Source organism: Dama dama, chromosome 8, assembly GCF_033118175.1.
Source record: "Dama dama isolate Ldn47 chromosome 8, ASM3311817v1, whole genome shotgun sequence".
NCBI classification, from domain to species: domain Eukaryota; kingdom Metazoa; phylum Chordata; class Mammalia; order Artiodactyla; family Cervidae; genus Dama; species Dama dama.
The window spans coordinates 39541652-39566704 of NC_083688.1; the positions used below are offsets into that span (position 1 = coordinate 39541652).

A 25053-nucleotide genomic window follows, 5' to 3' on the forward strand; every position below is an offset into this window, starting at 1 on the left:
GAAGGGACTGGTGCAACAGATTAAAATCCCTCTAGAAAACACCGACCACACCGGAAGGGGCCTGTAGATATCGAGAAGTGTAAGCTGGAACGAGGAGCTATCTGAAACTGAGCCGAACCCACACTGACCGCAACAGCTCCAGAGAAACTCCTGGATATAACTTTACTTTTTTCTTTTTTTCTTTTTTTTTTTTTCTTTTTTATTTTTTCTCTTTTATTTTCCTGTAAAATCCCCTATTACTCCCCCATTACTCCTTAACTTTCATTTCCATAGATTTTTATGATTTTTTTAATTAGGGGAAAAAAATTTTTTTTTCTTTCTTTCTTTTTTTTTCTTTTTCTTTCCTTCTTTTTTTTCTTTCCTTTTTCTCTTCTATTTTCTATTTTTCTTTTTCTCTTATTTCTTTTAAAGTCCTCTAGTACTCCTCTACTACTCCTTAATTTTCATTTTCAATACACTATAACCTTACCAAAAAAAAGAAAAAGAAGAGAAGCCCTATTTTTAAACCAAAGATTATTCTCTCCAAATCTTGACTCTCTGTTTTCTACCTCAGAACACCTCTATTTCCTCCTTTCCCCTTCTCTTCCCAATCCAATTCTGTGAATCTTTGTAGGTGACTGGGCTACGGAGAACACTCTGGGAACAGACAGCTGCGTAGATCTGTCTCTCTCCTATTGAGTCCCCCTTTTTCTCCTCCTGCTCATCTCTATCTCCCTCCTCCCTCTCCTCTTCTTCATGTAACTCTGTGAACCTCTCTGGGTGTCCCTAACGGGGGAGAATCTTTTAGCCATTAACCTAGAAGTTTTCTTATCAGGGCTGTATAGTTGGAGAAGTCCTGAGACTACAGGAAGAATAAAACTGAAATCCAGAGGCAGGAGACTTAAGCCCAAAACCTGAGAACACCAGAAAACGCCTGACTACATGGAACTTTAAGTAATAAGTGACTGTCCAAAAGCCTCCATACCTACACTGAAACCAACCACCACCCAAGAGCCAATAAGTTTTAGAGCAAGACATACCACGCAAATTCTCCAGCAACGCAGGAACATAGCCCTGAACATCAACATACAGGCTACCCAAGGTCACACCTAACACATAGACCCATCTCAAAACTCATTACTGGGCACTCCATTGCTCTCCAAAGAGAAGAAATCAAGTTCCACGCACCAGAACACTGACGCAAGCTTCCCTAACCAGGAAACCTTGACAAGCCAATCGTCTAACCCCACCCACTGGGTTAATCCTCCACAATAAAAAGGAACCACAGACCTCCAGAATACAGAAAGCCCACTCCAGATACAGCAATCTAAACAAGATGAAAAGACAAAGAAATACCCAACAGGTAAAGGAACATGAAAAATGCCCACCAAGTCAAACAAAAGAGGAGGAGATAGGGAATCTACCTGAAAAAGAATTTAGAATAATGATAATAAAAATGATCCAAAATCTTGAAAACAAAATGGAGTTACAGATAAATAGCCTGGAAACAAAGATTGAAAAGATACAAGAAATGTTTAATAAAGACCTAGAAGAAATAAAAAAGAGTCAATTAAAAATGAATAATGCAATGAATGAGATCAAAAACACTTTGGAGGGAACCAAGAGTAGAATAACGGAGGCAGAAGATAGGATAAGTGAGGTAGAAGATAAAATGGTGGAAATAAATGAAGCAGAGAGGAAAAAAGAAAAAAGGATAAAAAGAAATGAGGACAACCTCAGGGACCTCTGGGACAATGTGAAATGCCCCAACACTTGAATCATAGGAGTTCCAGAAGAAGAAGACAAAAAGAAAGGCCATGAGAAAATACTCGAGGAGATAATAGCTGAAAACTTCCCTAAAATGGGGAAGGAAATAGCCACCCAAGTCCAAGAAACCCAGAGAGTCCCAAACAGGATAAACCCAAGGCGAAACACCCCAAGACACATATTAATCAAATTAACAAAGATCAAACACAAAGAACAAATATTAAAAGCAGCAAGGGAAAAACAACAAACAACACACAAAGGGATTCCCATAAGGATAACAGCTGATCTATCAATAGAAACCCTCCAGGCCAGAAGGGAATGGCAGGATGTACTGATAGTAATGAAAGAGAATAACCTACAACCTAGATTACTGTATCCAGCAAGGATCTCATTCAGATATGAAGGAGAATTCAAAAGCTTTACAGATAAGCAAAAGCTGAGAGAATTCAGCACCACCAAACCAGCTCTTCAACAAATGCTAAAGGATCTTCTCTAGACAGGAAATGCAGAAAGGTTGTATAAACGTGAACCCAAAACAACAAAGTAAATGGCAACGGGACCACACCTATCAATAATTACCCTAAATGTAAATGGGTTGAATGCCCCAACCAAAAGACAAAGATTGGCTGAATGGATACAAAAACAAGACCCCTATATATGCTGTCTACAAGAGACCCACCTCAAAACAAGAGACACATACAGACTAAAAGTGAAGGGCTGGAAAAAAATATTTCATGCAAACGGAGACCAAAAGAAAGCAGGAGTCGCAATACTCATATCAGATAAAATAGACTTTCAAATAAAGGATGTGAAAAGAGACAAAGAAGGACACTACATAATGATCAAAGGATCAATCAAAGAAGAAGATATATTAATTATAAATATATATGCACCCAACATAGGAGCACTGCAATATGTGCGGCAAACACTAACGAGTATGAAAGAGGAAATTAATAGTAACACAATAATAGTGGGAGACTTTAATACCCCACTCACAACTATGGATAGATCAACTAAACAGAAAATTAACAAGGAAACACAAACCTTAAATGACACAATGGACCAGCTAGACCTAATTGATATCTATAGGACATTTCACCCCAAAACAATCAATTTCACCTTTTTCTCAAGTGCACACGGAACATTCTCCAGAATAGATCACATCCTGGGCCATAAATCTGGTCTTGGAAAATTCAAAAAAATTGAAATCATTCCAGTCATCTTTTCTGACCACAGTGCAGTAAGATTAGATCTCAATTACAGGAAAACTTCAAACATATGGAGGCTAAATAACACGCTTCTGAATAACCAACAAATCATAGAAGAAATCAAAAAAGAAATCAAAATATGTATAGAAATGAATTAAAATGAAAACACAACAACCCAAAACCTATGGGACACTGTAAAAGCAGTGCTAAGGGGAAGGTTCACAGCATTACAGGCTTACATCAAGAAACAAGAAAAAAACCAAATAAATAACCTAACTCTACACCTAAAGCAATTAGAGAAGGAAGAAATGAAGAACCCCAGGGTTAGCAGAAGGAAAGAAATCTTAAAAATCAGGGCAGAAATAAATGCAAAAGAAACTAAAGAGACCATAGCAAAATTCAACAAAGCTAAAAGCTGGTTTTTTGAAAAAATAAACAAAATTGACAAACCATTAGCAAGACTCATTAAGAAACAAAGAGAGAAGAACTAAATTAACAAAATTAGAAATGAAAATGGAGAGATCACCACAGACAACACTGAAATACAAAGGGTCATAAGAGACTACTACCAGCAGCTCTATGCCAATAAAATGGACAACTTGGATGAAATGGACAAATTCTTAGAAAAGTATAACTTTCTAAAACTGAACCAGGAAGAAATAGAAGATCTTAACAGACCCATCACAAGCAAGGAAATCGAAACTGTAATAAAAAATCTTCCAGCAAACAAAAGCCCAGGACCAGATGGCTTCACAGCTGAATTCTACCAAAAATTTAGAGAAGAGCTAACACCTATCTTACTCAAACTCTTCCAGAAAATTGCAGATGAAGGTAAGCTTCCAAACTCATTCTATGAGGCCACCATCACCCTAATTCCAAAACCAGACAAAGATGCCACAAAAAAAGAAAACTACAGGCCAATATCACTGATGAACATAGATGCAAAAATCCTTAACAAAATTCTAGCAAACAGAATCCAACAACATATTAAAAAAATCATACACCATGACCAACTGGGCTTTATCCCAGGAATGCAAGGATTTTTTAATATCCGCAAATCAATCAATGTAATACACCACATTAACAAATTGAAAGATAAAAACCATATGATTATCTCAATAGATGCAGAGAAAGCCTTTGACAAAATTCAACACTCATTTATGATTAAAACTCTCCAAAAAGCAGGAATAGAAGGAACATACCTCAACATAATAAAAGCTATATATGACAAACCCACAGCAAGCATTACCCTCAATGGTGAAAAATTGAAAGCATTTCCCCTGAAATCAGGAACAAGACAAGGGTGCCCACTCTCACCACTACTATTCAACATAGTGTTGGAAGTTCTGGCCACAGCAATCAGAGCAGAAAAAGAAGTAAAAGGAATTCAGATAGGAAAAGAAGAAGTGAAACTCTCGCTGTTTGCAGATGACATGATCCTCTACATAGAAAACCCTAAAGACTCTACCAGAAAATTACTAGAGCTAATCAATGAATATAGTAAAGTTGCAGGATATAAAATTAACACACAGAAATCCCTTGCATTCCTATATACTAACAATGAAAAAACAGACAGAGAAATTAAGAAACAATACCATTCACCATTGCAACAAAAAGAATAAAATACTTAGGAGTATATCTACCTAAAGAAACAAAAGACCTATACATAGAAAACTATAAAACACTGATGAAAGAAATCAAAGAGGACACAAACAGATGGAGAAACATACCGTGTTCATGGATTGGAAGAATCAATATTGTCAAAATGGCTATTCTACCCAAAGCAATCTATAGATTCAATGCAATCCCTATCAAGCTACCAACGGTATTTTTCACAGAACTAGACCAAAGAATTTCACAATTTGTATGGAAATACAAAAAACCTCGAATAGCCAAAGTAATCTTGAGAAAGAAGAATGGAGCTGGAGGAATCAACCTGCCTGACTTCAGACTCTACTACAAAGCCACAGTCATCAAGACAGTATGGTACTGGCACAAAGACAGAAATATAGATCAATGGAACAGAATAGAAAGTCCAGAGATAAATCCACGAACCTATGGACACCTTATCTTCGACAAAGGAGGCAAGGATATACAATGGAAAAAAGACAACCTCTTTAACAAGTGGTGCTGGGAAAACTGGTCAACCACTTGTAAAAGAATGAAACTAGAACACTTTCTAACACCATACACAAAAATAAACTCAAAATGGAGTAAAGATCTAAATGTAAGACCAGAAACTGTAAAACTCCTAGAGGAGAACATAGGCAAAACACTCTCCGACATAAATCACAGCAAGATCCTCTATGACCCACCTCCCAGAATATTGGACATAAAAGCAAAACTAAACAAATGGGACCTAATGAAACTTAAAAGCTTTTGCACTACAAAGGAAACTATAAGTAAGGTGAAAAGACAGCCCTCAGATTGGGAGAAAATAATAGCAAATGAAGAAACAGACAAAGGATTAATCTCAAAAATATACAAGCAACTCCTGCAGCTCAATTCCAGAAAAATAAATGACCCAATCAAAAAATGGGCCAAACACAGCAATCAGAGCAGAAAAAGAAGTAAAAGGAATCCAGATAGGAAAAGAAGAAGTAAAACTCTCACTGTTTGCAGATGACATGATCCTCTACATAGAAAACCCTAAAGACTCTACCAGAAAATTACTAGAGCTAATCAATGAATATAGTAAAGTTGCAGGATATAAAATTAACACACAGAAATCCCTTGCATTCCTATATACTAACAATGAAAAAACAGACAGAGAAATTAAGGAAACAATACCATTCACCATTGCAACAAAAAGAATAAAATACTTAGGAGTATATCTACCTAAAGAAACAAAGGACCTATACATAGAAAACTATAAAACACTGATGAAAGAAATCAAAGAGGACACAAACAGATGGAGAAACATACCGTGTTCATGGATTGGAAGAATTAATATTGTCAAAATGGCTATTCTACCTAAAGCAGTCTATAGATTCAATGCAATCCCTATCAAGCTACCAACGGTATTTTTCACAGAACTAGACCAAAGAATTTCACAATTTGTATGGAAATACAAAAAACCTCGAATAGCCAAAGTAATCTTGAGAAAGAAGAATGGAGCTGGAGGAATCAACCTGCCTGACTTCAGACTCTACTACAAAGCCACAGTCATCAAGACAGTATGGTACTGGCACAAAGACAGAAATATAGATCAATGGAACAGAATAGAAAGCCCAGAGATAAATCCACGAACCTATGGACACCTTATCTTTGACAAAGGAGGCAAGGATATACAATGGAAAAAAGACAACCTCTTTAACAAGTGGTGCTGGGAAAACTGGTCAACCACTTGTAAAAGAATGAAACTAGAACACTTTCTAACACCATACACAAAAATAAACTCAAAATGGATTAAAGATCTAAATGTAAGACCAGAAACTATAAAACTCCTAGAGGAGAACATAGGCAAAACACTCTCCGACATAAATCAAAGCAAGATCCTCTATGACCCACCTCCCAGAATATTGGACATAAAAGCAAAACTAAACAAATGGGACCTAATGAAACTTAAAAGCTTTTGCACTACAAAGGAAACTATAAGTAAGGTGAAAAGACAGCCCTCAGATTGGGAGAAAATAATAGCAAATGAAGCAACAGACAAAGGATTAATCTCAAAAATATACAAGCAACTCCTGCAGCTCAATTCCAGAAAAATAAATGACCCAATCAAAAAATGGGCCAAAGAACTAAACAGACATTTCTCCAAAGAAGACATACAGATGGCTAACAAACACATGAAAAGATGCTCAACATCACTCATTATTAGAGAAATGCAAATCAAAACCACAATGAGGTACCATTACACGCCAGTCAGGATGGCTGCTATCCAAAAGTCTACAAGCAATAAATGCTGGAGAGGGTGTGGAGAAAAGGGAACCCTCTTACACTGTTGGTGGGAATGCAAACTAGTACAGCCGCTATGGAAAACAGTGTGGAGATTTCTTAAAAAACTGGAAATAGAACTGCCATATGACCCAGCAATCCCACTTCTGGGCATACACACTGAGGAAACCAGATCTGAAAGAGGCACGTGCACCCCAATGTTCATCGCAGCACTGTTTATAATAGCCAGGACATGGAAGCAACCTAGATGCCCATCAGCAGATGAATGGATAAGGAAGCTGTGGTACATATACACCATGGAATATTACTCAGCCATTAAAAAGAATTCATTTGAACCAGTCCTAATGAGATGGATGAAGCTGGAGCCCCTTATACAGAGTGAAGTAAGCCAGAAAGATAAAGAACATTACAGCATACTGACACATGTATATGGAATTTAGAAAGGTGATAACGATAACCCTATATGCAGAACAGAAAAAGAGACACAGAAATACAGAACAGACTTTTGAACTTTGTGGGAGAATGTGAGGGTGGGATATTTCAAAAGAACAGCATGTATACTATCTATGGTGAAACATATCACCAGCCCAGGTGGGATGCACGAGACAAGTGCTCCGGCCTGGTGCACTGGGAAGACCCAGAGGAATCGGGTGGAGAGGGAGCGGGGGGATCGGGATTGGGAATACATGTAAATCCATGGCTGATTCATATCAATGTATGACAAAACCCACTGGAAAAAAATAATAATAATAATAAAAAAAATAAAAATAAAAAAAAAATAAATAAAATAAAATATTTAGATGAAAAAAAAAAAATCTCTGACTTTAATAAATAAATTAATTCCACTTTTACATTGTCCACATGAGTACTACAGTCATTCTTATAACTACAGAAAGTAGATGGTCAACTAATTCTCAAATTTAAACTTAATAAAATCAGGTTGACAATGAAATAGAAAAAAAAAAAAAAAATGGGCCAAAGAACTAAACAGACATTTCTCCAAAGACATACAGATGGCTAACAAACACATGAAAAGATGCTCAACATCACTCATTATTAGAGAAATGCAAATCAAAACCACAATGAGGTACCATTACATGCCAGTCAGGATGGCTGCTATCCAAAAGTCTACAAGCAATAAATGCTGGAGAGGGTGTGGAGAAAAGGGAACCCTCTTACACTGTTGGTGGGAATGCAAACTAGTACAGCCGCTATGGAAAGCAGTGTGGAGATTTCTTAAAAAACTGGAAATAGAACTGCCATATGACCCAGCAATCCCACTTCTGGGCATACACACTGAGGAAACCAGATCTGAAAGAGACACGTGCACCCCAATGTTCATCGCAGCACTGTTTATAATAGCCAGGACATGGAAGCAACCTAGATGCCCATCAGCAGATGAATGATAAGGAAGCTGTGGTACATATACACCATGGAATATTACTCAGCCATTAAAAAGAATTCATTTGAACCAGTCCTAATGAGATGGATGAAGCTGGAGCCCCTTATACAGAGTGAAGTAAGCCAGAAAGATAAAGAACATTACAGCATACTAACACATATATATGGAATTTAGAAAGGTGGTAACGATAACCCTATATGCAGAACAGAAAAAGAGACACAGAAATACAGAACAGACTTTTGAACTCTGTGGGAGAAGGTGAGGGTGGGATATTTCAAAAGAACAGCATGTATACTATCTATGGTGAAACAGATCACCAGCCCAGGTGGGATGCATGAGACAAGTGCTCCGGCCTGGTGAACTGGGAAGACCCAGAGGAATCGGGTGGAAAGGGAGGTGGGAGCGGGGATCAGGATGGGGAATACGTGTAAATCCACGGCTGATTCATATCAATGTATGACAAAACCCACTGAAATGTTGTGAAGTGATTGGCCTCCAACTAATTAAAAAAAAAAAAAAAAGAGAGATGGGATCAAGGTAAAAAAAAAAAAAAAAAGAACAGCATGTATACTATCTATGGTGAAACAGATCACCAGCCCAGGTGGGATGCATGAGACAAGTGCTCGGGTCTGGTGCACGGGGAAGACCCAGGGGAACTGGGTCGAGTGGAGGTGGGAGGGGGGATCGGGATGGGGAATACGTGTAAATCTATGGCTGATTCATATCAATGTATGACAAAACCCCCCCAAAAAAATAAATAAATAAAGATAATTGTAGTAACTCACAGAATTTGGGTAGATTTATTGATTCAGTAAAATTGCTGAGCTACCTTATACAGAGTGAAGTAAGCCAGAAAGATAAAGAACATTACAGCACACTAACACATATATATGGAATTTAGAAAGATGGTAACGACAACCCTATATGCAAAACAGAAAAAGAGACACAGATGTACAGAACAGACTTTTGAACTCTGTGGGAGAAGGTGAGGGTGGGATGTTTCAAAAGAACAGCATGTATATTATCTATGGTGAAACAGATCGCCAGCCCAGGTGGGATGCATGAGACAAGTGCTCGAGCCTGGTGCACTGGGAAGACCCAGAGGAATCGGGTGGAGAGGGAGGTGGGAGGGGGGGTCGGGATGGGGAATACGTGTAGATCTATGGCTGATTCATATCAATGTATGACAAAACCCACTGAAGTGTTGTGAAGTAATTAGCCTCCAACTTATAAAAAAAAAAATTGCTGGGCTAATACACAGTGTCCACCAACAAAAGTGTGACGAGCTGTACAGATACTCAAGATACACATTGCAATATTTGGCTAATACGTCATCGATAAGAGAGACGAAACTGCCAGAGAACTCACAAGACATGAGGTATTATTGCAGCAAGGCCCATCGCTGCAGTGAGCCCCATTGGAGAGAGAGCACTTCTTACAGCACAGTCCATAGCATTCCTAGAGAAAACACTTCATGTGAGTAAGTGAGGAAACCAACCCGCTGGTCATTCTGCATTCTCTCCACATGTGACATGCATTATTCACATGAGGAGATATATATAATGGTAAGCAAATATTTTAGGAAAGAATTAATCATTTTAGTGGTAGATTCCTTCCTGCTATACTTCTCAGCAAAGTATGATCTTCTAAGAAAGGACTTCTCTACCAAAGAGTAAGCTTATTTTTTAGCAGGCATCCTACCCTCAGTTAGCCCTATTATAATTTTAATATTCAATCTAGCTTTACAAAGACAAAAATATTACACAACACAGAAAGAATTTTCATGACTTGGTACAACTTGTCTGAGAGGGATATAGGCTATGAATTTTTAAGAGAGATGAGTTTGATTAGAAGAATGTATTAGGTTTCTTCAGACAGAGCCATAAGGACATGATTAATTCTAACATATCTGAGCTAGGATTAAGCATTGATGAGACAGTTCAGAAATAAAGGCAGTGAGGCCACAGTGAATGATGAGGTAGACTTCTCACTAATGCTATTACTGTTTGCTCTGGGTAGAAGACGTGCTGAAAGTAGAAAAGATTTCTTATACTTACCACATGGATACCACAATCACACTCCTCCCCAGCTTCTACATATCCATTTCCACATTCTGTGGGTTCAAATAGCTGAAAGAGGTTAGAAAAGTAAAGGGAAAACATTTCAATTTATCACAGAAAATCAATTTTCCAATTAGGCTACATACACACCCTATAATCATAGATATTCCTCTATGACCTATTGTTATGGCAACTTACAAATACATCTGTGTGGGAAACACTGTTCATTTATTAATAACACTTCTAAAAAACATATTTTAAATGGAGGTAATATCTCTTGGAGGATTCTCTGGTGGTGGATTCCAGAGATGACCTCTACCATTAGAGTTACTTTTTATAGAAATAAGCTGTCAAGATGAATAGATCACTTTTCATTTTTGCTAATGGAGTTAAAATGCATCTCTAATAAGACTCACAGGTACATAATTTGCTGACTTATATCCAGACAGCTGAGAAGATATAAAAACTGTCAAAAAGATAAAAATGCTTCAGTCACAGCTAAAGGTGATATATGCCATCAAGTAAACTCAAATAAAGTTAGGGAAAAGCGCTGCTGGAAATCCATGCCCATCATTGTCACCAAAAAGAAAACGGCACCATCTGAACCATATTAGGCAAACATTTAGGCATATTACAGACATTTCTCAGACATTATAGACACAGATTATAGACATTTCTCAATCATTCCTGGAGTGATGGAAGTGTCAAATTTCTAGAATAATCCACCCTCCTAATGCTATGAACTTGACTGCCAAATAAACTATATTACAGATCAGTTGTTGAGACAGCTGATTATTTATGAGAAACATTTCCATTTCCCATTACCAGGGGCAAGATTTTTCTGTGTATGTCCACTACACTCAGGCGAAGACTGGAACAGGGAATTCCAACCCAAATGTTCAGAGCCATGTATCTGAGAGAGGGCAGCACACACCCAAGGAGGACTGCCTCCCCCTGAGTCCACCCAAGGGAGACCTGATCTTCCTTCTGCTTCCAGGAGGAACGCTGCTATAAGAAGCAAGCAAGGTTTCCAGGATACTTGGGTGGGGCTTCCCCATGGGGAAATCCAACGACTAAAATCAATAGTCCTCATTTCTGTGACATTCTGATCAGCAGAGAGGAGAAAAGAGAAAGGCAGACTGGAACATGATAGCTCTTTGTATCAGGCCTCCCACGTAAACCACTGCTAGATTTCATTCTTAGGACTCTTCTTCCATCCGGAGACAGGTCACTGTTACAAATCAGATGGCAGACATGACAGCTGAGAAGGTTCCCAGAGAACAGAAACGATGTCCGCAGATAATGTGAAAATAACACATAAAACATGTGCATATATATATATATATATATATATATATATGTATATATACCCATTGACTATAACACTTGGGAAAAAGTCAGTTCTGTCATGTGGGTTAGTCGCTCAGTCATGTCCAACTCTTTGTGACCCCGTGGACTATAGCCCACCAGGCTCCTTGTCCATGGAATTCTCCAGGCAAGAATATTGGAGTGGGTTGCCATTTCCTTCTCCAGGGGATCCTCATGCTATAACACTGACTATAACACTTGGAAAAAAGTCCGTTCTTTCATACATGCATATAAATCATCCCACGGTAATCCACAGGGGCTTTTAAAAAATTATTCCAATATGTCATTTAAAAAGACAGAATTCCATACTCACTAACTGCTAAAATTGAAGACATATAGGTACTTTTTTATTTAGTTTCCACATTATTGAAATAATTTCCTTTCTACTCTCAGGCAATCTCAGAAAGCTAATGATGGATCCTTATATACACACTAGAGCTCTTAGTATTTCCAAACAACTCAGTGTTGTTTCCTCAGGCGTGATGCTTATAATTAGCTGGTGAGCTGTACAGCAGGTAAAATTAGCCATGTACTTTGCAATTCAGAAATGCCAGCAGCTCACATTAATTCATTATTACTCACTGCACCCGTTTTAAACACTCTGAAGCTTTCAAATTTCTGTTGCATTGAGATCAATGCCATGAAAGGCAGGCGACTGAGTTTAATGATGCAAGGCCACTTTAAAATTCCTGTTTCTTTTTCTGCAGCCTTGCTGAGATTTTATACAGATGTCAGGCATCAGAGTATCAGCCTTAACTTGGCAGTATCACTTAATTATGAGGATGGTAATAAATTATTCTGTCAGTTATCCACATCAGTCACTGTTTTTTTTTTTAAAGCTAACTTGATTTCCCTGCTCTCTCAATTTGCAGAGCATTAAGTATTTTGCAGAGCAATGGACTGTATTTGACTTATGATGTAGTGTCTTAAAAGGAAATATGAAATGTGCAATGTTAGAATGTCTATGCCATCTGCTAATTTGCACCAGTCCTGTCTTTCTGCCTTTAAGCAACTTCATTTGGAATGATTCTGCTATAGGTCTACAGTCCCAGATCTAAAATCCCGGGAGCTTAAGAATTCTGGCATTGTTGGATTTTAGAAAAGTATGATGCATTTACTATGTTCTGTAAAAGAGCCCTGAAAAGCCTGGTATATAGCCTAGAATTGAACACATTAACATTTCTGCAGTAAGATTTATGAATATTTACACTATGAGAGTTAAATAAAACTTTTCAGGGCAAGTTTTACTGTCCACTATGTTTCCTGCAAATTCATAGAAAACATTTCCAAATTTTCAGAGCTTTTGAATGAAGGAATTATGGATAAGAGATTGTTGCATGAATAGTAATGAAATGCCATTGACAAATGGACCTTCTCAAGTAAAGAAATACATACATACAAATATGTATGTATGTATGCATAAGATCCATAAATACTTTGGGTCATTTTTTTTGGCTAGTTGATATTAGCAATGCTTTCTATCTGGGAGAATGGACCATTCCTCTCCTCCCCCCCAAAAAAAGAAAGAAAGAAAAGCCAAGAAATTATTTATACCCCTACAGAAAATGTCAAGGGGAAACAGAATTTTTGTCAGAGTAATGGTAATTACTAAAGTGATATATCTTACTAAATTACTAAAGTAATATATCTTAGTCTAACTCACTATCTCTTGGCAGCAGGATAAAGACCCTAACATGAGAACTTCAAGATATTTTAATGGAAGGACTGTCTGCCTGTTTTTTGGAGGGAGGACTGAGAGCAGGGACAACCAGCACCGGGACACCAGAGTTTTGAAACAGTGAAGCTGTGGTCTTGTCATTCATTGAATCAAGACTCACTCTTCAACATGACAAAGCCTTTTATAACTAAACATTAATCTGATTGGAAAGAAAACTGCTTTCCAAAACAAGTATCTGACATTTGGCATATTTCCATGTTAAAAAAAAAAAAGAGAAATAAGCAGACTTTCTATATTACTAACCTTTGTTGGCCTGTTGAAAAGACAGGCTCCACCCCCTCTCAGTAAAAAGTCTCTATACTCCAAAATACTGCACTTTGAGAACTTTCTGGAATGAGATACCCTGAGGAAATAAAGAATCAATTATGTAAATAATTTACCCAAAACAGTCATCAAAGAAGAAAATTAAAACCCTTTAATTAGAACAAAATGATCACTCTGGATTCACGTGAAGTGAAGTAGCTCAGTTGTGTCCTACTCTTTGCGACCCCATGGACTGCAGCCCACCAGGCTCCTCCATCCATGGGATTTCCCAGGCAAGAATACTGGAGTGGGTTGCCATTTCCTTCTCCAGCGGATCATCCTGACGCAGGGATTGAACCCAGGTCTCCCACATTGCAGGCAGACGTTTTACCATCTGAGCCACCAGGGAAGCTGCCAGGGATTCACGTGATTCTACACAAATTTCGACAAGGCACTTACGTTCAAACTGCCAAATAAGTATGTGTGCTAGAGCCTGTAAAAATAGAAATCCAAAGGAAGTCACAGATTTGGGAGGCTAAGTTACAACCTCCTTAGTAGTCAAGCCCTTTTGTACTCAGACTTGATCGAGTTTTTGAAAAGTTCATCCCGAAACTTCATCTAGGCTGTAGAAATGTGGTCACTTTTATTTGCTCTCAGTAAAGACAGGGCCTCCCTGGTGGTGCTAGTGGTAAAGAACCCACCTTCCAATGCAGGAGATGTAAGAGACGTGGTTTCGATCCCTGGATAAGGAAGATCCTCTGGAGGAGGGCATGGCAACCCCCTCCAGTATTCTTGCCTGGAGAATCACATGGACAGAGGAGCCTGGCGGGCTATAGTCCAGGGGGTCACACAGAGTCGGACACAACTGAAGCAACTTAGCATGCACATAGTAAAGATAAGCACTATTTCTTTTTTTCTTTTTTTTTTCTTTTTTGCCTCTGAATTAAATAAAAGGAGCTTAGGAACCTGTAAGATTACTTTGGAGGAGGGAATTTGAGAGTCAATTGATTAAAGATATTACATTGCAGGCTTTAGCAACAGAATTGAGGTAAACAAGGAAACCCTAAAGAGATGTGTTAGACTATGGATGTTTTTATATGCATATATACACAATCAAACTAGAATTAGGGTAAGCTCCTTCTGAATTAGAATTAGGTAATAGCTCCTTATTCTCAACTTCAAATACTACTTGGTAAAATCCATAATTTTGCAAGAATATAATATTAAAATCAAAGGAATATAATAACTTCTTTGTGAGTTAATTAACCAAATTTCTATCACTATGTCAGTACATGCTGGGGCTGTGGTGAGTAGTTGCTAGTGTGTCCGACTCTCTGCAACCCCATGTACTATAGCCTGCCAGGTTCCTCTGTCCATGGGATCTCTCCCAGGCAAGAATACTGGAATGGATTGCCATCTCCTTCTCCAGGGGATCTTCCTGACCCAGGGATCGAACCCATGTCTCCTGCTTGACCGATGGATTCTTTACCACTGAGCCACATGGGAAGCCTATCAGAATATACATATTAAGTTTAAATGGTTTTATTACATCCTATGGAGATTCAGTCTAAAAATTCATTTAGAAACTGGAAGTTCAGAAGACCTCTCTTGATAGAACCAATATTATGAATGGTGTTACCTCAAAAAAGCCTGACTAAGCAATAATGTTGCAAAACTATGGTACAATAGAAAGGGAAGCATCAAAGTTAACAGTCAAGTTTGAACTAATTTCTAGAAACACGTGCTCTAAAGTAGCAGGCATAATGGCTGAGTCTCTCTTCAAGCCTTCATGCTCACATGCCTCGTGTTCCCAAGCTGGACTCCTGGTGGGGAAATAAGGAAGGGACTCTGTAAAAGTAGGTCAGGGAGGGGGCAGGACCAGAAACGGTGATGTGCTGAAGATGTCTGACATGGGCACAGGAAGTGGGAGAGATGCGAGTGAGGAACTTCTATTTATTGGGAGGGGGCTCTAGCTTAGGAGGCCTTGGGGCAGTGACTGCGATGGGGCAGGGGTCCCTGAGAAAGATTATGTTTCTAGGCTTTGGTTCACAGATGTACTAGCAACCCTGAGAGAACAACTCTAGTTTCCAAAGAGGAGTTAGATGAGGAAATGTTCAAATGCCTATCCGAAGAAGACTACCTAATTTAGTCATGATAAATCTGTCTCAATTTTTTTTAAGTCTTATTGATTATATAAGGAATACAGTACAATTTTATTACAGTAAACATGTCTATTTATGAGTTCCTTAAAATATAAATTGTTGACTAAATGGGTTTTCACTGACAGACAACCAGCTTTTATCCTAAGTGTACTAAAAAATTAATGCAACCACTAAACTTAGAAGCACTTAATCATGTGCTTCTTTTAATGGTTAATAGAAGTAGAAGCAGTTACTTTATTTTACTTTTATTACCAACTTTAAATAAAAAGCTCAAAGTACAAAGTGAACCTGCTATTTCATTTTTTTTAAATATCAGATAATGAATTCTTGAATTTATTTTAAGGCTTAGCTTAACAGATCAGTACCTGAGAGACTATAGTTGATAATAGATACCAATTTCAGAAAGTTATACATCACATGCAGGTACAATGAAAATTTACCCTGTTTCTTCCATGATGCAGCCACCCCAGGATTCTGTGCAGTCACATTCTAGTCCAGTGAAACAATACAAAGCAATGGAAGAAAAGGGAAACAACAAAAGTCACATCTTTAATTTGCATCGCAGCTCTTAAAATAATTCCTTATTACCAATTCCATGTCAAATGGGTACAGAACATGATGTCTCACCAAACAAAACCTATTTCTTTCTCTCTTCTTTTTTTTTTTTTTTGGTTGGAAAGGAAAGGTTGCTTCAATCAGGAAGCCAGAAACTTGGGGAGAAGGCAGATTCATGTCTCAAACCAACTCTGAAGATCCTGCTTGGCCATGACAGTTTTTTAAGGGACAGAGGAGAAGAAATTTCAGTGAGTCAGGAGGGCAAGAGGTTGGATTCTGCACCATTTTCCATTGTGTGCAGACTACCTGACTCCTGATCTTTCTTCAGATGCTATCTTGCCCAGCTGATTTGCCTGCAGGATTGCTAAGGGGCTGCTGGGGGTGGAGAGCTAGTCATTCTTTCCTTAATTATTCATTGCTACTTCTTTAACCTAGGAAAATTATCAACAGCAAAACCTATTTTATTTAAATTAATATTTCTCTTTCCTTTCCAACAAGTATAGCTTGCCTCCTAAGACAACAGCTGCAAGAAATAAAATTGTGCCTCTCTTCATTTTTGTAACTCAGAGAATTCAACTCAGCTTCTAGTTTAATGTTTAATGGAAAGTACTGTGGTCCAAGGTAGGCTTTACAAACTAGTGTTTTAGTCCAAGTTCTATCTGATGAGAGTTTCACAGGCAAGTGACTTAGCATTTCTTGGGTCTCAGGGTTTCCACCTCTAAAATGGGAAGGTATCTCTGTGCCCATCTCCCAGAATGGTACTGGGGCTCACATGAGATGGTAGCCTATGTGTTCTCTGGGAACTGCAAAACTCTACTGCACAATTCAATGAGTCCTCACTGAAGTCCTGCTAACAGAACACACTGGACGTTAGAGAAGAGAATTCAATCTGCTACAGTCAAAGCAAGCATCAGCCATAGGCTTGAAGAACACTAAGCTAAAACATACAGGAAAAGAGAGCAATCTAAAATAGAAATGTAAAGTCATCTAAATTAAATAACAGTCATAAGCTTAACACAGATACCACAGATGGACATATGGATATTGTGATAGGCTAGCCTTTTCATTCATTTTTTTTTCTATTCTCTTTTCTATGATAGACAAAGATATCTTTAAAGACTTCCAAATGGATTTTTAAAAATTCAAAATTCAGACCTAATCTATCTGAACAAACAATTCACAAAGGAATAAAGAATTTTAGAAAGGAAGGAACTATGCCTGGTATTAGTAATGAACCCTATTGCTCACCCTTCTCCATCATATGACTCAGTAAGATCTCTTAGCTGCCCTCAGCACTGGCCTCCTCTTGGTTCCAAGTTTTTCAAACAAGATTATAACAAGGTCCTACTCCTTCTGATTTTCGGGCATTGATGCCAGCCAGTGAAACCTGAATCACCTCTTTTAACGCGTACTCTGGGAAAGCAAACACTCTGAGCAAGAAATTAACAGATGAAAGTTTGTGGAGATTTGCTAAATGCCACCAAACTTAATGTACCCATAAAGTGATGACCTAATAGTCCCTTAAAGGGAATCAAGACATCCTGGATATAGATTTTAGTTCAAGTTTCCATAACACTATCCATTAATGACAATTATTTGATAGTAGTCAAAAAGGTATAAAGCATAGGATAATGTTAAGGTAGATATTTATCCTTTGCTTCTCTAGGGGAGGGGGGTGGAGAAGGACACCTTTATTCCCAGCATCTGGTATTTTCACAAGGAGAGTAGATCTCCACTTAATTCCCAGGTAAGAGATTAGTTGGAGTGAATACCTCAGTCTTTTTTTCCGCAGGATGACATCGTATGCTTCCTAGGCACTTTGTCCTTCTGCCACAAAAGTGTATTATTAATAGAAACTATATTTTACTATTGTATTGCTATAAAGAGGAATATAATCCAAGTTGGATTTTATACTGATTTTAAAAGAAATTTAAAATGTTCAAGGACCACCCCCCTCAAATCGCTGTGGGCCTTTAACACTGCACCTCTAGAATCTCAGCCTTGTCTTTTCATCTGCCTCTCCTCTGGTTAATGAGGAAAGTGATATCCCATAGTCGCTGGCTGTGTTTTCCTACAGGATGGGATCTGTGGCTGTTTCTACTCCATTGAGGCCCTGCCAGCTCAGTGGAGGAGTATTATACTCTATCACCTGCCCCCAGGATGGGATGCCTACACGGGGAGCTTCTCTAATGTTAATGATGGTACTATGTTGGTAAATTTCATTAGGGTTTAAGCTCCTTTTAATTCCAGATCTTTTTTTCTGACCCAGCTGAGCTTGTGATGGAGCTCCACTGACATCTTGTGTCTGCATTCAACTGATTAGAACCTACAGGCTGAGTATTCACCTCTACGCACCCCAACATTCTGCAGTGTGAGAAAGAGCTGATCATGCCCTGAGAAAGGATGATTTTACAGACGTGGAAAGGGACATTTCTCCAACCCACACAGATTAAGAGTTACCTTAAATTGCTCATTTCTATCATTTGTTTAGGGGAAGGAGATATACCACAGTTAAGCTATTATGACTTAGGAATGAAAAATATTTCTTTTTTGACCAGACATGCATTATACAGACAGAATGGCACATGAAAGTAAGAAGGTCAATGTACATACTTGGCTTTCTGCTAGAAGGTTCCCATTGGATTCCAAGGTTTTGAGCCAGGCTCTGCGATAATACTTGTGCCACTGCCATTGGAAGACCATACTGTTTTTCAGAGTTGAAAGTGTGTGGGAAACATTTGAGAGAGGGCACAAAGCTAGTTATTATTTCTTAATCATTACCACATATCTTCTCAGTCCCCTAAGTAGAGCCTCACAGCATCAAAACACGGCATATGCTCCTGATCACTTCTTCCTTGCAACTGGGCCCAAGAAGCAGAAAGCCTCTCTCACTATGTGGCATCTCTCAGAACTTGATGTTTTCACATGGAAACACAAAATCATAAAAGGCTGTGCCCCATTTCACCTCATACCAAACCGAGAATAAATTCAACTTACTACAAATCTGTCAAGAGAAGTCTCCACTGAATGATGGCTACTGGGATAATCTAGTACCATTATATATTCAGGAACTGACCAAGGTTTAGATTTAGTTGGTTCTACTTGGAGGGTGTGTTAAACCTAACATGGGCAGAAGAGCAGATAATTCTTTAAAAAGTCATAACAGAAGGATTAACAAGATTATAAAAACTTATCTACAGAGGCCAAGAAATTTCTGGGCCAATCTTCGGTTTGCATCTGCCTGACAAATACGAAAGACTATCATTGTGATATGAAACAAAAGCTCTTTTCTAACACTAAAGATCACTTTGGGTTCTATTTACTAATACAAACCACTTACACTTTATTCTCAATGTCATTATCATTTTAAATAGGTCTGAGAAGGGATGTAAACTAGGCCACAGGGAAGAAAGAAATCAGATGCACAGATAAAGATCTACTTTAGGAAAATTGATAACATTTACCTCATTCACACCAACTCCCCTTGTGTGAGAACAGACACCTCCAAAGTAACTCAGGCTGCTTCTCTTATAGTGGAATGTCACACGCCTTAGGAAAAATAAGTGCTATTAGGAAACCAATGTAGTGACCATTATATTTCAATTTTATTCCATTCATATTCCAATTAATTCCTTTAATTCCAACTTTATTCTATTAACATTCAATTTCAATACATCTATTCTCCTACACTGAATACCCCAAACCAACCTTCCTTCAGGAAGCCAAAAACTACATTTTAAATACTTCTAAATGTATGTTACCATAAATACCTTTAATGTTATGTTAAGTAATCTCAGTTGAGTCAAAATCAGTTGAGCACCTGACTAAACACCACATACTGGCACAGACATTGAGGGCACAAAGATAGATACCACAGTCCTTGATTTTTTTTAGTAGAGACTATCTAGTAGTTATACAAAATATTGACAATTGTAAATTGCTGATTAAACACTGAGAGAACAGCAAAGAGTAACAGGAGAGAATAAAGAAGGAAGAAGGACTTCGGTTGGTTTGATCCCAGGACAGAACCTTAGAGGGCTGTCTGAAAACAGCTTAACTACCAGTGGGGAAGTGAGCAACTCATCAGAAGTAAACAAGGTATCCCCTTTCTTTAGTGATGGAACATCAATTTTACTCAGTAGTTCATTTCAAAAGACTCTCTTTCCTAGGCTCTCTTACAGCTCATTGTGGCCACTGTGATAAAGATCTAGTAAATGATTAGTTGATGAAATTGATACATGCACGTTTTCAGGAAATCTACTACAACGGGTTAGCTGGAGGGAGGGTCCTCTCACACTTGTCCCTGCCTGGCATTCCTATTGCCTGTGATGAAGGCTGGAGTGTCAGCAGCTGTCCTGAGTCATGAGCTGACCTTGAGGATGGAAGGTCTGAAGGGAGGGAAGTGCTCTGAAAGTAGATCTCATGACTGTGGAACCGCTGTTTCAACACCGGGCAGTATACTTCTGTGCTTCTTATGTAACAGAGGAATCAACCTCAATCTTGTTCAGGATAGATTTACCAATACATAACCTAACTGATACAATAAAGGGATAGAGAACAACATCAAGCCAAGGGCTGGGAATACATACGAGATGAGATGCACAGCATCAGCATGCTGCCTGATACGCTGTCGGTATTTGGAGAACTCGTGGAGCATCTGCACAAGGTTGGTGGTGATGTCAATGTGATCCCTCTCGGTCCAGGTCTCTACCGCCACCAGGACAACCCTGGTATTAAGCTGCTCCTTGTAAATCTGAGGGTAGACAACAGGACAGGCGCAGGAGGAAAACACTGGGTCAAACATGCACAATCAGTGATTCAGAGTCAGCGGAAGGACAGGAGGGGAGGTGAGAGGAGAACATGAGGTCAGAATTAGCTCATCAGAGAGAATCTTCTTTTCCTTTCTCTTTTTTCAAGAGCAAAAAAAAAAAAGAAAGAAAGAAAGAAAGAACAGTCACAAAGTTCAGCCTCTCGTACAAAGTTACTTCAATCCCCAATCACCACTTTTAGTAGCCAGCATCTCTCTAGGGCATCACAGACCTAAAGTATGCACACAAATTCAAATCAGGGTTCAGCAAAATCACTCTTCCAAACCTCAGGGAATAACAGGTTGGAGTCTGATATACTCGCTCTGAGTACGTGTGATATGATCAGTTATTCCTGCAGGATTGGAACAGATCACTCAATCCTTGGATAAGCATTAACACCATGGTTGGCTTGTCCTTGGAATCCTTGTTATATGAAAAGTAAAATAACACTGGAAGAGAAACAAATCTGAGGCCAAAAAGAGGGAAGAGCAGACTTATATTACCCATGTCCCTCTCACTACAGAGTGACATCATTCACAATATTTAAATTATAACTTTCTGCTCTTTCTCTCCTTTTGGCCCAATAGCTAAAGAATTCACTCATGTAAGCAATTTCGATGAATGTTTTGTCCTATTTTCAAGCTAATTAAGAAAATAATGGATGACTTTATAACACACTGAAGAAACACCATCATGCCTAAATTAACCTGACGCTATAATGATTTTACAACAAGGAGTGAGTTAAATGTCATGTCTTTGAAAAAATAGTTGGTCAACTTCAGAACCTTGTATGACAACTCAAAATAAAAATGACACATTGCAAGATGTGATTCTATTCAGCCATGGTGAAATGACAAAACATGAAGATTCCACCAAGGAAATAGCTAGGGCATGGGAAAAGTGAGGTTTAATATTCTCTTTTTCACATCCACTTATACTTATCCTCTGAGAAGACTGACAAGAGCCGAAATTAAAGGAAATTAATAAACCCGGTGATAACTGGCTTTCAGAATTTCAATCTTAACTCTACATGACATTCTCTTACCCTCTCCCCATATTATTCTGTTCCACCGTTCCCATGCTGAGTTGCTTCAGCTGTGTCCAACTCTTTGCAACCCTATGGACTGTAGCCCACCAGGCTTCTCTGTCCATGGGATTCTCCAGAAGAGAATACCGGAGTGGGTTGCCGTTTCCTACCAAGGGGATCTTCCCGACCCGGAGATTGAACCTGGGTCTCCTGCAGCCTCTGCACTGCAGGTGGATTCTTTACTGCTGGGCCACCAGGAAAGCCCACCTGTGCCTACTAGGTATTATATGAGTGTTTAGATGATTAAAGGCTTTTGGACTGTTTAAATTTAAGGCAAAAAAGAACACGGTTCTTTGGGGAAAAATAGTATCATTTAGATATTAAGCAATTTATAATGTTATTCCCAGTTAAGAGGGAATATACAATAAATATCAGATAAATATATATATATTTGGCTTGCAAAACAGAACTTTACATTAGAATACACAAAATATTATGCTGTTTATTTATAACTATTCAAATTGAATTATTTATTGGAACACAATGAATAATATTCACACTTATGGATTTCCTATCAGAATGAGAAGAGGAAAAAATATGAACAATTTAGGGATTAGAAGCCTTTTTTAAGAAGATATATATTTTACTTTTAAATTAGCTCTATTTGGGAACTGCACTTAACTTTGTCATCTAAAAATACAGTCTGAAGCATTCTCATAGGAACACTAAGAAAATAAATTTGGGTTCTTTTAAAAAAAAAATTTTTGTACTGCCTATATTCACCAAACATAATCCACCTCAATCTATTAGTTTTTCTGCCATATATTTAAGATGATAAGCTCAGCTGATTATTATTAACAAAGCCTCACTTGCCAAGTTTAATTTACACTTGTTCTGTAGCTAATTTTCTCTACGTTTTGTCCTCCATAGACTCTGGTGAAAATAATATCTAAATATCACCCAAAAGGAACATCAGTGCAACTTTGGGATCCCAAGAATAACTCAACAATCCCCTGAAACTCTGACAACACTGCTCTTTGTGATTCAGACCAGTCTATAATTTCTTAGCCAGATGAGCTTAAGGATAGTGTTTTTAGTTTTGTCCCAGAAACAACTAAAGCAACAAGTAAATAATGGAGACATAAACCATTCCATCTTGGAAAAACGGGTTCAAGAAAACCAGGATACTTACAGAATCCACAAGGTTGACCACAGACTTTGCAAAGTTGTTCGCATGTGCAAGAGAAGAACGACACTTCTTATACTGGGGTCAGGAGCGGGGGGACGGGGGAAGGGAGACAAAGACCAGTCACTGTCAAACCATAATTTAATGATAAATTTTCAAAATTCCATAAAAACAGGAATCTGACAGCAAGAGTAGAAATGGGAATTAAAAATACTGACTTCAATTTGTGCTGGATTTGGACATACCAGTGTTCTTATTTTATTTCTCCGTTAAGCAGGAAAAGTATAACTGTCTAAAATACCCATGATGAAACCAACACAACATTGTAAAGCAGTTATCCTCCAACTTTAAAAATTAATTAACTAGTAATTAACTAGTTAATTAATTTTTAAAAATACCCATGATGTTCTGGGTAATGGGGAGGGCCGAGTGATTCTGTGTGAGAAACTTTACACTTGAGCAGTAAGCTGTTAACTACTCTCAATGTCTAACAAATGCAATCCTTTTTAAATTTGTTACTTGACTTTACCAGTTTATAAAGAGTCTAGACCAAGAAATTTAATCCCTACAGGACACCCTTCTCATTTGAATTCAATCTCATACAAAGATCAAGAAGATTTCTTAGGCAACACTTTAGATTCAGTCCACACTATGGACTGCAAAATGTATACCTTGCATAATAAAACATACATTTTAATATATCCTTTCAGAAGAATACCTCCTCCAAACGAAGCCTTTTGCTTTTGACAGCTCAGAAGTCAAAGAAGAGACAAAAAGTACAAATGAAATGTGCCAACAGTATGGTTGTTTATGGTTATTTATGACCATTTAAGAAAATTAAGTAAATTTAATAGAGTAATTACATAACATCTGAAGGGCTACAGTTTTAGTAAGGAGTACTTAGCTTAACATGGCTTTGAGGGGACATTTGAAAACTAAAGTTTACCACAAGGGGATCATGGCCTCTGTTGAGGAAAAAGAAAAACATCTTCAAAACTACCAAATAAGGCATGCACCACATCTTTAAAATTTGACTTCAATTATAATTATTAAAAACTGCACTTTTCATAATATTCTTTTTTCCTCCTTGGTCCATTTTTACACTATAAATTTGTCAGAATCCCTTTATTTCAGTCTCTTTAACCCTGTTACTATGTTTTTAAAATGAAGCTTATGTCTTAATGCTGATCTATCTGATATAAAATTTTTATAATACCAAGCATACTGACAACCCATGATGAATGTGCAATAAATTAGTATTGTGTTATTAGAAGCATCATTAATTTATGGCTATTTATATTTATAATATTTGCTATGGTGTGAATATTTGTGTGCTCCACAAATTTATGCTAAAATTTCAAACTCCAAAATGATGGTATTAGGTGGGACCTTTGACCAGTACTTAAGTTATGAGGATGGGGTCTTCATGAATGGGATTAGTGCCTTATAAAAAAAAGTCTCTAAAGAGATCCCTAGTCCCTTTCACCATGTGAGGATACAGTGAGATATTTTAACAGGTGTGTTTAAACTTAGCACAAAGAAGTTGCTGTAAAGAGCTCAGCATTTTAAGTTGCCTAGCAAATTACACAAGCTGAAAAATTTCAAAAATATCTTTAAAAGTAAAAGCAAAAGTCTCAACATTAAGTCTCT

At 37.9% G+C, this 25053-nt stretch overlaps 1 protein-coding gene across 6 annotated transcripts in view; it reads right to left on the minus strand.

The window, feature by feature from the left end:
- Nucleotides 1-25053, minus strand: part of ADAM23 (ADAM metallopeptidase domain 23) — a 195440-nt gene that overhangs the window by 46265 nt on the left and 124122 nt on the right. For all 6 annotated transcript variants that reach the window (XM_061148919.1, XM_061148922.1, XM_061148921.1 and 3 more), the window contains 8 exons: nucleotides 23410-23481; nucleotides 20972-21135; nucleotides 19847-19931; nucleotides 18996-19086; nucleotides 16268-16316; nucleotides 13666-13765; nucleotides 10314-10385; nucleotides 9625-9714 (listed from right to left, as the gene is read on the minus strand). In XM_061148919.1, the coding sequence (XP_061004902.1) occupies nucleotides 9625-9714; nucleotides 10314-10385; nucleotides 13666-13765; nucleotides 16268-16316; nucleotides 18996-19086; nucleotides 19847-19931; nucleotides 20972-21135; nucleotides 23410-23481 (723 nt within the window). The remainder of the gene's footprint in view (nucleotides 1-9624; nucleotides 9715-10313; nucleotides 10386-13665; nucleotides 13766-16267; nucleotides 16317-18995; nucleotides 19087-19846; nucleotides 19932-20971; nucleotides 21136-23409; nucleotides 23482-25053) is intronic.